The 13,423-nt window shown below is 44.5% G+C and overlaps 1 protein-coding gene across 1 annotated transcript; it reads left to right on the forward strand.

The window, feature by feature from the left end:
- The first annotated feature begins 7,857 nt into the window (after positions 1-7,857).
- Positions 7,858-12,022, forward strand: SPATA45 (spermatogenesis associated 45). Its single transcript, XM_084832704.1, has 2 exons — positions 7,858-8,098; positions 12,003-12,022. Exons 1-2 carry the CDS (start codon positions 7,858-7,860, stop codon positions 12,020-12,022), a joined length of 261 nt encoding a protein of 86 aa, XP_084688830.1.
- Positions 12,023-13,423: the final 1,401 nt, after the last annotated feature.

Below are 13,423 nucleotides of genomic sequence, written 5' to 3' on the forward strand. Positions count from 1 at the left end.
TCCCCTCCCCTCCCCTACGCACACACACACACAGAGTATTGCAAGGTTACTTCCCTCCCCCTATACACACACACCCCTCCCTCCCTCACCACGGACTAGCTCCTTCTAGCGTCCTCCACCTCTGCTCTCACTCACACACGTGCCAAGGTCACCTCCTGCCTACCCGCACCCCTGACCTTACGCATCCTATCTCAGCTTCCCCCACCTGGCGCTCTCCTCACCCAGAGGGGCTTTTCCCCCTCGCCCCTCTCTGCTCCCCCCCCCCCAGCAACGGCCGCTCCGAGCTTCCCAGAACCCGAACCCCGAGCCCGACAACGGCTCCCGAATCTGTCCTCGTGCTGCGCCTCCCCACTATAACGAGTCGCGACCGGCTTCCGCATGCGCAGACAGCGCTGCTCGCTCAGATGATGCTCCGGGGCTCGCTCCTCGGCCAATGAAGGGTGTGGAAGGAGAGGCGCCATCTCGGCCTCCGCCAATCTTGGAGAGGCGGGGCGGGGCTCTCCTCCAATCGCTGCCGTCCCCCTTCCTAATCGCGTACCGGGCTGGTGATGCTCTTCTCAGCCTCTTGCATCTTCCTGGAAGCCACGTCGATGTCGAACGGGAACGCGGCGGCGGCGGCTGCTGCGGCTGCTGCTGCTGCTGTCTCCCAGCCCGGGGCCTGATTTGACCCACAGCAGGCCCTGGACTGCAAGGAGGTCAAATCAGTCCATCCTAAAGGAAATCAACCCTGAATGCTCATTGGAAGGACAGATACTGAAGCTGAAGCTCAAATACTTTGGCCACCTAATGCGAAGAGAAAACTCTGGAAAAGACCCTGATGCTGGGAAGGACTGAAAGCAAAAGGAGAAGGGGACGGCAGAGGATGAGATGGCTAGATAGCATCACGGATGCAATGAATATGAACCTGAGCACACTCCGGGAGAGAGCACAGGACAGGAGGGCCTGGCGTGCTATGGTCCATGGGGTCACGAAGAGTCAGACATGACTGAACGACTGAACAACAACAAAAGGCCTGTCACCGCAGAGAGATTTCTGCATGATACCGGTGTGCACCTCGCGGCTTGTAGGCATCCATCCATCCATCCATGCGTGTCTTGCATCCTTACGAGGCTGATGTAACACCTTGTTATAAAAGCCACCTGAGCTGCTTCTTGGGAAACAGTGGGGGTGATGCGGATTTATTATTTTTATTAAAGAGCTTCCTCGGGGACTTTTTTTTTTGACACCGCAAAGTTAATTGCAATTATATGCAATCAACCTTGCATCTCCCTATTCATCACAGTATTTCTAAACATACTTATTATTGTGCGCTGAAGCACAGCAATTTCCTTCCCCAGCCTGGTGCCCAATGTATGTGTTGGACTACAACTCCTATCATTCCCAGCCAGCATGGGCAGGGGAGGAGGAAAGGTCTAACCCTTGCCATTCTGTGTCAGAGCCCCTAAATCTAAATCATTTCCCTAAAGTTGCTATTCACCATAGAAGGCAAAAAATACAGAGTGTGATCAATAAACGGGGAGAAGAGAAAGGGGGGTGGGAAAAGAAAGAAAACAGTGTGGTGGTGGTTATGGTGTCACCCTCGGACCAAGGGTCCTGATTCACATCACACACACACACCCTGACGCAGCTATTTGTAGCAGAGGGGAAAACACAAAATGAGAGTCCCTGTATGCTTACCCTTCTATAGGGGGGCAATTTGAATCCGCTGGATCCGATTTTGGACAGTGCAGAAGGAGGAAGGAAGGAGCGTCTCTGGACTGCTTTTAGCAAACAGTGGTGCCATCAAGGTAGGACTTTGGGGCAAAGGTCCAGGGCCCCACTCAGTAAAATGAGCAGGAGGGTCCTCAAATGCAGCAGGGTTGGCTTGCCACATTCTGAAGTGAGTGAAGTAACAGACATTATCATTCAAAGTGCCTCCTCCTAGTAAAACCATTAAGCTCAGAGGGGCACCCCAAATGCAGCAGGGCAGGGTTACCACATCTGCGGGCAGGGTGGCTAAAACAGTTAAATCCCAGAGCCTAAAATTACCTAATTGCACTACCTATACCAAAAGAAAAAGGCGTGAGATGATGCATTCAGGTAGCTCTCACAGGTAACATTTAGTTTGTCATCAGCATGAAGCTTACTTGGGTGACCCTGGGCCAGTCGCTACCTCTTGGCATACCGTGCCTCAGAGAGTTGTTATGAGATTAGATGGGCAAGGAGAGAGCCAGGAATCTTGGAGGAAGGGCAGGATTAAAACATAATTAAAAAATGACATAGAAATAGACTAACTGCCTCCTAGAACCTCTTTGTGGTGCTATTTCTCTCTCGCTCCTTTCCAAACCCGTCTTTCCCGTGCAACTCTTGGTTCTAGAATGCTTATAGATGAGGTTTGTAATGTTCAATTGCCCTGCTTCCTTCACATAATGTATGGGGTGGGGGGAGGTTCCACATGATACTGGCATCCACTCATAACCCTCCCATGTTTTCCTACTGCTTTTTTCATCTTTTTTTTTTCCATTAAGGAAGAAAAGATGGAATAGCTGCACAATGCCTTCTGATAGTTAGCACTAGGACCCCTCCATCTGGACTCATCCTTAGTCCTCACAATTAGTCCTCCACAATTAAAACTGTGATCGTATGCTCACTGACCTAGAAATAAATCCCATTGAACTGGGAAGTTCAGTGATCTGGACAGCAGGCTCAGTGCAGGCCAGACAGAACAGTCCATGTGAACCCTCCAGATCCTGTCCAGAAGTGTCAAAAATTCCCTCTTGCTTGTTGTGTCACTTTTGGCAACCATGTTGATGATCAGCCATCCATGAAATACCTTTCTGTGCCAAGGCATGGAGTTGTGCTCAGATTCTTTAATTGTCAGCATGCTCTTTTCAGCCTTCAAGTAGATGCAAGAAATAGGAGTAAACGCTTAGGTTACATTAAACGTAGGCTATGTAGTAGGTACATTAACAATCTCAGATATGCAGATGATACCACTTTGATGGCTGAAAGTGAGGAGGAGCTGAGGAACTTATGACGAAGGTGCAAGAAGAAAGTGCAAAAGCTGGGTTGCAGTTAAACCTCAAAAAAACCAAGATTATGGCAAAGAGCTTGACTGATAACTGGCAAATACAGGGAGAAAACGTGGAGGCAGTGACAGACTTTGTCTTTCTAGGCGCAAAGATTACTGCAGACGCTGACTGCAGCCAGGAAATCAGAAGACGTTTACTTCTTGGGAGGACAGCAATGACAAATCTTGATAAAATAATGAAGAGCACAGACATCACACTGACAACAAAGGTCCGCATAGTTAAAGCAATGGTATTCCCCGTAGTAACCTATGACTGTGAGAGCTGGACCATAAGGAAGGCTGAACGAAGGAAGATAGATGCTTTTGAACTGTGGTGCTGGAGGAAAGTTCTGAGAGTGCCTTGGACTGCAAGAAGATCAAACCAGTCCATACTCCAGGAAATGAAGCCAGACTGCTCACTTGAGGGAATGATATTAAAGGCAAAACTGAAGTACTTTGGCCACATAATGAGAAGACAGGATACCCTGGAGAAGATGCTGATGCTAGGGAAAGTGGAAGGCAAAAGGAAGAGGGGCCAACCAAGGGCAGGATGGATGATTGATATTGTAGAGGTGATGGACTCGACCCTGGGGGAGCTGGAGGTGATGACAGCTGACAGGAAGCTTTGGCGTGGGCTGGTCCATGAAGTCACGAGTCGGAAGCGACTGAACAAATAAACAACAAATGTAGTAGGTGTTTCCAGATGGATGGCTCCTAGCACTACTGTAGAAAATAACTAAGGCAAGGCCATGTCGTCTTGGCTTCTTCGTGCCTATGTGGCAGATTCCTCAAAAGTCTATAACTGTTGTCTTTGTTTCTTTCATACAAAAGAAGAAACTGTTAGGACAGTAGAAATAAGTTATCTTGTTTCCACAGCAACTTACCCCAGACCTATGAATCGTTGTCCTTGCAAAAAGTTATAAGGCTCTGAGAGAAGAAGCTGGGGGTGGTGGTCCAGTAAAAGTTTAGTTGATAATGAGCAGACATGTGCGCTACATTTGGCTGATGTCACTTATTTAGCCACATTATTATTATAAATGTAACTGGTGAGTGTTGATCTGGGCTGCCTCTGGGTTGACAGAGCTGCCTTCGTTGTACACGAATAAACTCAAGTTGGATCTTACCCGCATGTCCAGAGCTTAATTGGAGGGCAGCTGGGCATGGACCTCCAAGTGGACTTTTACCACACTACTGATCAAAGACACTGTGCAGCTATTCTCTATTTCCCTCCACCATATCAGCTCCCTCGCCACCCATCCTCATGTTTGGGTCACTCCCCTTCAACCCTGCAAGTCACACACCTACCCCTTCCCTACCCCTGGCTTAGTAACTGGCAGTAAAAGCTTTAAGCTAAAATATACTGGGGAGTGGGGGGGGGGGCTGCCTCTTTCGCCTTCAGCTCTACCCAGTACTGGAATGCAGCCTCCAGGAGCTTCTCTGTAATGGACTTCAGCCCTCAGGCTGAAAGATATAGATATACTATATCTGCTATAGCCCTGATATAGATATGCTTGTAAAGGAGCAGTAATTGACTAAGTCTCCCTAATTAATGTACAGTCTCTGGCAAGTCTGGGTTTGCCTCTGCATAATGTGCAACTTACCCAAACCACTGCCACTGTGAATTATATTTAAGTGGGCTTATGTTGGGATAAATTGTATGATTTGGGCCTATTAGTGTTGGAATTTATGTGTATACACCCTCCTCCAACATTATACTCACACATAGACATCCCGGGTATCAGACGTTAGGCAGGAAGGAATTATCTTACCACACACACACACACGCACATCACAAACAGAGTGAAGGTAACGGACATAGCCATCCAAACCAGGCCTTTGCTACTGCTCAATAAGCGGTTATCGCTGAGTATGTTGACCACTGATAAAAGGTACCTGGCTCTTTCTTGTACTTCCAGCAGTTGGGATTGCAATTAATATTTATCCTGTGAAGGATGACTGGAATAATACTGGCCATGAGTTTAATGCATTATTTTAATGTATCTGGTCCTTTTAATTCAGTGTTCTCTGAGGGTAGAACGTAAGTAATACAAAGTTATTTCTACATTTCCATTTGTATGGTCCCAGTGGTGAAAAGATTAGCCTTTCTACATCTTGTGCACAAATTATTGTGTGGTGTTTGTTTCTTAACTTGTTCCATTTGATAGTCTAGCTTCAGTAATACCTTCCAGGTTTTAGATATGATACGTCTTGTATCTTTGATTGCAGCCCACCATTTCAAAATCTGTTCTTAATTGAAAGATCTGAAAGTACCTTTGACCAAACAAAAATTATATGAGAGGTGCACATTTACCTTTTTTTTATTAACTTATGTTTTGCTTTTGGAACATTATATATCCAGTGTTTGAAATTTTCCCAAAATTGAAGTGATATTTAAGATTTCAAGTTCCACATTGCTGAACACTTTTTCAGCATCCAAGAACATCATTGATAGTTCTTGTCTTGATGCTGAGCAAATTGATGATGTTCATCATTTTCTTGATACTATAGAATTGCCTTGTTGGTTAGAAAACATGCTCAATCTCTCTCCATGGATGCTTCCAGATGGACAGCTCTTAGCGCTACTAGTGAAAAGGCATTCTGCAGCAATTCCATCTTTCCTTCCTTAACAGATTTATTTCTGGTATAGTCTTTGATGAATGTATTTGTCCAATCTCCTTGTACTGTCTGTTGCAGTTAATGTGGTTGATTATTTGAACATGGATGGAAGAGTTACAAGTTGAACGCAGCAGCATCTGTACAAACACATAACATTCCATGTTTGAGGCAGGACAATTGCACCATAAAAGCCACATCTGGAAGCTTTTAATTGGAAAATAGCTTATTGGGCTTTATTTCTAGTAGAGATATTGGTCTGCAGGAGGAGTTTCTAGCAAGATTTTTATCAGCATTAGATATTACCACTATTTTAGCCTCATGATTTTGGTATTTCATTTGTCTATAAATATTTGTTAATGACTCGTTAATTAATGTTTTGTTCATAAGAGTATAACTATGTTATTATTTTATGGTGTTAAGGTTTTATTGTATTAAATTGTTGTTCACTGCCTTGATGGCTTTTTAGCAAATAAGGTGGTATAAAAATGTTACAAATAAATAAATAAATAAAGCCTTCAAATGTTTTGTCCTTGTTTTATTGTTCACCACTATGTTCAGAGAAAACTCACAGTCTTATCTCCTGGATTTGAGACCCTGCTTTGGATTTGAGAAAGAAAGAAAAAAGGTTTCTCACAGTTGGTAATTTATTAAAAACAAAACTAGGTTGCGCAGGCAAACAGAAGCCTTCATACTGTTTTAGCCATGATGGTTTGAATCATCAGTTGCTAAGCTCTTTTAGAACCTCCCAAGGTCCTTAGCTAACAGTGCTTGTTTTCCACTGGCTGTTGAAATCTAACTTGGGAGGTGAGCCCTGTTCACAGCACCTCTTCTCCGGAAGTCACAGCACTGCAAGGCACAGGTATGGGTCAACAAGCATGTGAACAGGGGTAGTCCAGCAGGCATTGTTTACTTGGACTTTCAAAAGGCTTTTGACAAAGCCCCTCACCAAAGATTCCTGAGCAAATTTAGTAGTCGTGGGATTAGAGGAAAGGCCCTCTTATGGATACGTAACTGGGTAAAGAACAGAAAGCAGAGACTAGCAATAAATGGTCAGTTCTTGCAACAGAGGGATGTAAGCAGTGTGGTCCCCCAAGGATCTGTACTTAAACTTGTTCACAAATGATCTGGAGTTAGGGGTCAGCAGTGAGATGGCTTGGTTTTCTGACCACACGAAGTTATTTTAGGTGGTTAAAACAAAAAGGGACAGCGAAGAGCTCCAAAAGCATCTCTCCAAACTGAGGGAATGGGTGTTAAAATGGCAATGTGCTTCAGTGTAAGCAAGTGTAAAGTGATGCACATTGGGGCAAAAAATCCAAGCTTCTCGTGCAGGCTCCAAGTTTTGGAGGACCCTTGGGCAAGACACCCTCAGAGGGTCCTCTACCTTCTCACTGCCATTGTCACCTGCTGCTATTGCTCCTCATCCTCTCTCATGACTGCGACCACTTGCTTGCCTGACAGCCAGTGAGCCACCAATTTAGATTATTTTAAATGGGGATTAAGCAAATTCATGGAGGATAAGGCTATCCATGGGTACTAGGGATAGACATATTTTAAATACATGCATACATACTGTGACACTATCCCTGGTCCAGCATTATCTCACGTCTGCCAGTGCAACTCAGAGATAAAAAGTCAAAAAGCAAAAAGCACGGGTGGTAACACCAGGATACAACATATGTTGTAGTGCACATTATGGAAGGAGAGGGTTTGATACAGGGATGTTGTTTTCACCAGCAACCCGAGGCTCTTGCAAAGTGTAGTTCTGCCCTTACATTATGCTACCCAGAAACCTTAAGGGAAACCTATGAAGGTGATCGGTATTAAGGCCCTAGGTCTGATAATTCCCTCAGTGTGGGGGTTGGTGGAGGAAATTGGGGTGAACCTTTTACACAAAGAAATCTAATGGTACATTTTTAACCATTGTTATGCATTGATTCCAAAAACAGGTATCTCCACCAGGGAAACAGTGGCTGCTTCTGGATCAGCTGTACCATCATCTGTTGTGAGTCTGTCTTGGGTTTCATTGCCATAGCATTGTCTATCTTGGGTTTCATTGCCATAGCAACCAAGTGGGGCTATATTGTCTGTTTTCAGCATGATGAAAATTATTTAAGCACACAAGGCCTGCTTGTTTTTCTTGTTTTTGAAAGCAGAAATTTACCTCACTATAAGGAGGAATCTGTTCGACAACCATGGCTGAAGATGAGAAAAGGCGCTTGATTGAATATAATAAGATGAGGGAATCAATGTGCTTGCTGGAAGGAAAGAGCGAAACCACCTGGCTCAGGCCTCAGAGGAGACATTATCCTCAATCTAATCGCACTTCAGTAGAGAATTATAAAGAAGAGAAGCATGAAGATGACAGTGGCAGGACCTCCTGGATGACATTACTCCCCCCTCACCATAAGGAAAAGAGGCATTTTCCAGAAAAAAGTAAGTGTGTGTGTATGTGTATGCAAATAAGAAATAAAACAGTCCCTGTCTGCAGGCTTACAATCTAAAAGGCACAGCACAAAAGGAAAGCGGAATGGGATGGAGGAGGAAAAAAGCAAATTCAGGCACTCAGCTCGTGGTTGCAATGTTCAGCAGGTCATAACGTTGTAAACACAGTGGAAAGTGGCTGTTTCCTCTTCCTTTGACGTCCTCAGTGGTGGCAGTTGGTAGCAGGGACTCTCATCTGGAGCTGTATCCAGGGACGATGGAGAGTGTCTGAGTGCTGCTTCCTCTCCGATAGCCAGAATAATTAACTATTGAACTACAGAAGTTTGTAATTTTTTTCTTAAAACTTCAGGTTAAATTCAGAGGAGTAACTAGGTTGCAATGAGCCTGCTGCCCACTGCCTGTACACACTCCCCTCTCCTCGCCTGGGCTTCTGCTCTGCTCACGTCTAGCGCTCATCGCCTCTGTCCTTTTCTCCTTTCCTTGACATGCCATTTTTTTCTGCCTTTGGAGGTAAGACAGTTGGAAAGTCTGGCATTGTCTTTCTTTTTCACCACCAGACTCATGGGCAGGGATTCTGCTGCATGGCATATAATGTTATATTTGTCCCATTTCTCTGAGTAGTCAGAAGTTCCAGGGGCACACCACTTACCTTCCATTTGGTTTCCTTGATCACTGGAGACTTACGATTTGTTGTAATATTTTACTTTACTTCCAAATATATAGGTTGAATAGATGAACACCTTAGCACTTCAACCAACATCCAAATCCACTGCCCCACAACAGATCTCAAGAGAGAGGCAGCCAACTAAAAGGCCTTTTCATGTGTGCGGTTTCCCTGCGCCTCTCTGTGACCTGGTTTGCATGATAAAAACTGCCCAACATGGTTTTTTAAGCCACAGTGAGTTATGGTGTGTGCCAGGTGGATTATGAATATTCATCGAATCATCGAATCATAGAATAGTAGGGCTGGAAGGGGCCTATAAGACCATCGAGTCCAGCCCCCTGCTCAGTGCAGGAATCCAAGTCAGAGCATCCCTGACTGATGGCTGTCCAATTTCATCTTGAATGCCTCCAGTGTGGGAGAGCCCACCACCTCCCTAGGTAATTGGTTCCATTGTTGTATTGCTCTAACAGTGAGGAAGTTTTTTCTTCAGCCAGAATCTGGCTTCCTGTAACTTGAGCCCATTATTCCATGTCCTGTACTCTGGGATGATTGAGAAGTGATCCTGGCCTTCCTCACTGTGACAACCTTTTAAGTACTTGAAGAGCCTATTCTATTCAAGCCAGCTGTGGCATGTCATGTTGTCTGAACCTGGTGAGGGTGGTTGTTGGCATGGTTAACAAACTATCCAGAACCCATGGGCTGTTTTAGGGTTGTTGGTGGTTTGTTAACCATGCCAACAACCCACCCTTGCCAAGTTCAGATGACAGAACAAGCTGCGGTTGCAGCTTGAATATTCAAAATGGCCACCTACCCACACTGTGGCCCACCATGGCTTAAATAAGCCACAGTGGCCTGCTTGATCATGCAAACTAGCTCAGTGACTGGGTTCAGATGATCGTGGGGATGAAAGAACCCATCGTGGGTTCTTTCTTTCCCCACCCCTGTGCGTGCCAGTTGCCCTACTGCGATTTACATAATTACCTGTGATGCAGCACAGGTTGCTGTGTGATCCGAACCCAGCATGTGGTGCAGTGGGGGTAGCTTCTTACCCACCTTACAACCCATGGCTTGCAGTAGGGATTGTGGGGTGGATTAGAAGCCACCCCCATAGCACTGCGTGCCTGGTTCAGACAGCACAGCAACCCATACTGCATTGCAGGTAATTGTGCAAATCACTGTTGCATTGTGGGTCACGATGGTTTCTTTCACCCCAGTGATCATCTGAATGCGATGAGTATCTCCCTTAAAAACTGCAGTCCATCTCCAAAATGCTTCTGTTTTGCCATTTACATCTAGCTTGCCTCTCTCCCTCTGGCTGGAGGCAGGGAATATAGATGACTCATCTTCAGCAACCATTTCCAAGCCTTCTTGGGCCATTAACCTGTAATTTCCCTAACAGAAGATGTGCCTAGACACTTTGCTGCGGACCATTAAGGAACACTGCAGTCATTCTGGTCCCATTAACACCCCCCCCCCCAACTCACAACTGGAGCTATACTCAGTATTTAATTTCTGAAATCAGAATTGCTGGGACTTAAGTCTGCTTGGATAAGAATGGAAGATTAGATGCTTTCCCCCAGGCTGGCAAAAGCGTTTGGCATTGTAGGGCATTTGCCAAGGCTCACACTCCAGCAGGGGTCCCATTGCCAAACCCCATATTTCCTGACCCTGCTCCTTGCTGTTGTTGCCTTTTCATCAGCTCTCTTCAAGTGAATGAGGAGTGACAGGAGCAAGCAGAAGGAGCAGCAGCCTCCACTCGCCTTGTGTGGATTGGGCCCAGAGGGACAGGGCAAGTGAATGGGCAGTAGCAATAGCAATGAGGAGGAAGTGGGGCTACTCTGGGAGAGAAGCCCCCTTGGGAGATCTTGCCCAAGGACCCCCAGATTCCTGGATCCAACACTGCCCTTAATCCTAGATAACAATCAGAGTTTGATTGTTATTACTCATTGCTGAGGAAATGGCAATCAAGCTCAGAGACACTCTCTTCTTTAGTATGTCTTGACATCAGTGGAGGCTGATGCTTCACACCTCAGACAGCTCCTTTAGAGTTCTAACTGGTTCTGACTGAAACCGGGAGTGCCCCACTGACATCGGAACCACCAGCCTCCACTGCTTGACATATTTCATGGCTGAGATTTGATACTGCAAACAGGAATTGGGGGCTAGGGATCCCTGATCCACTTAACCACTGACTACATTCCTTGTAAAACAAAATGCTCATGTTGAGTGTGGGCCAATAACTGCAGAACGGAACGTTACAACATCATCCTCAAATGTATTTCAGCCACTCCTTTTCAGAAAAATGTGGAGAAAGGCCAAGCGTATTTATTTAGTTATAGCCTTATCTTGCATAGCCCACAGTTATGTGCGTGATTAAATTTTATGGCCAGGAGAAATGCCACTGAAGTGGTGCTAAAAGAATTTTGCTCCAAAAATGTCTTTCTTCTGGAGCAATAGGGCCCCTCCTTATTTTGACTAACCTTTGCCAGCAGTCACCCAGCTGTTACTTGAATATTTCCAAATATGATTCCACAACCGTGTTTTGGACTTCAAGGGATGGTATTGAAGCTAAATACAAGGTGCACCCATTGCATATTTCTTGTTCTTGAATAAATTTGTTTTTCAAAAAGCTGAAGATTCCCAAGAGAATTTTCAGAATCCTTTCCCAAACCCAGAGTTTGTTGTTGGCTTCATTGGTTTGTTGTTGGCTTAATTGAAAGCCGAAGTGACAAGAATGTAGAAGGCAGCGTGCTCAGTTGCTGACGCTCAGCCCTGACAACCCATGGTTTAAACAACCCATGGGTTGTTATGGGCAGACTGAGTCACTGACTGCATTTGCATGACACACTAATCCACAAGGTGTTGTTTGCCTGAACAACCCATGGTGGGTTAGTGTGTCGTGTGAACCCCTGCTGCTCTTCCCCAGCAATCATGGACGCGATCGCTATTTGTGATTGCAGCCAAGCTCCTGCCAATGCCCCTATCTATGTCCTATTTTACACAACACCAAATCCCTCCTGGAAAGGACTTAGTTCATCACTGTCTCTTTGATGTGTGACATCCTTTATGCATGTTTTCAAAAGCCCTATTTGTTAACCTTTGTTTATATGTTGCTTCCATTTCATCTGCAATAAATGTAAAATTATGTTTCTAACCAAATTATTATAAGAAAGTTGTTTCTTATTTTTTTTTAAAGTGATTATGTTTTCCACTTTTATTTATATCTTACAGACAATGCAATCTTTGGATGACCTGTCCCTCAAAAGCTGTGTCTGCTAGACTACTGAGCATTTTGCTTGAGTGAAGAAGCCATCATTATATTGCTTCTTTTTTTAATAAATCGGTTTCACATCTTACATAGTTTCAATATATAAGCTTTTACTTACGAAAAATTTGCTACTGAAAATGGTATTTTAAAATGTATCTATTTACTCAGACAGAGTAAAGTGAGTATGAAATAAAGCTAATAGATTGGAATGAAATCTAAGATAATAAATACATTACTAAAGAGAATATTTCACATTCATAAGCTCAGTAATCCTCCTTACAACAAACTTGTAAGGTAGGTCAGAATTATCCCATGTTGCTGATAGGGGCAGCAGCACTGTGTCTGAGAGATGATGACTTGCCTAAAACCGCTTGCCATGGCAGAGGAGAGATTCTAACCATGGACAGACTCTGGTTATCAGCTCAGTCTCTCAGCCAAGCTGCGGCACTGTCAAAGGTTGTTCAAGCGGTAACTTTCTTCAAAACAATTGTTTTAGTCATATGCAATTGTATGCAGATTTTACTAATTAATCAACAACAAGAGCAATATGACAATGGAACCAATTCCCTAGGGAGGTGGTGGGCTCTCCCACACTGGAGGCATTCAAGATGAAGCTGGACAGCCACTTGTCGGGGATGCTTTGACTTGGGTTCCTGCATTGAGCAGGGGGTTGGACTCGATGGTCTTATAGGCCCCTTCCAACTCTACTGTTCTATGATACTATGATTCTATAATTTAGGACACAATCCTATGCATGTTTAGGGCATGCTGGGAGTTGTAGGACTTTTTCCTGTCTAAACATGCATAGGATTACACCCTTGATTAATGGAGATTTCTTAAAACAGGTGACAACCCTACTTTCACAGGCTCATGGAGCAAATGCTCTTGGGCAGCATCCAGTCTGGCGCCCTCCAGATGTGTTGGACTGCAACTGCCAAAGTCCCCAATGGCCATACTTGCTGCAGCTGATGGGTTTTGTAGTTCCCACACAACTGGAGGGCATGGGCATAGTGTTATGCAAAAAACACATATATAAACTGTAAATAAATTACATATACCTATTACATACAAAATGAATAAAAATACATAATATTAAAACACAGAATGGGTGTAGCTCTTACAACTTTTCTTTCTCTTAAAATTGCAATGGTAAGCAAAAATTTTCCCCCCACACCTTAACTAAAATGTTATTAGACTGCTAAGGTCCAGGTGATATTGTCTTGGGGGAGTAAACCCAGCCCATGGGCCACCACTAGCCATCCCTGTGCAAGAGGAAACAGAATACATTTTATTCTGCCTTAATGGAGGTAAAACAGAAACAAACAAGCAATAAAAACGCTGTGTGGTCCCCAAAGTCAACAGATGCCAGTCTAAATAAACAGAA

The sequence above is a fragment of the Heloderma suspectum genome, chromosome 1, assembly GCF_057233095.1.
Source record: "Heloderma suspectum isolate Gila_16-S chromosome 1, 16-S_ref, whole genome shotgun sequence".
Taxonomy (NCBI): Eukaryota; Metazoa; Chordata; class Lepidosauria; order Squamata; family Helodermatidae; genus Heloderma; species Heloderma suspectum.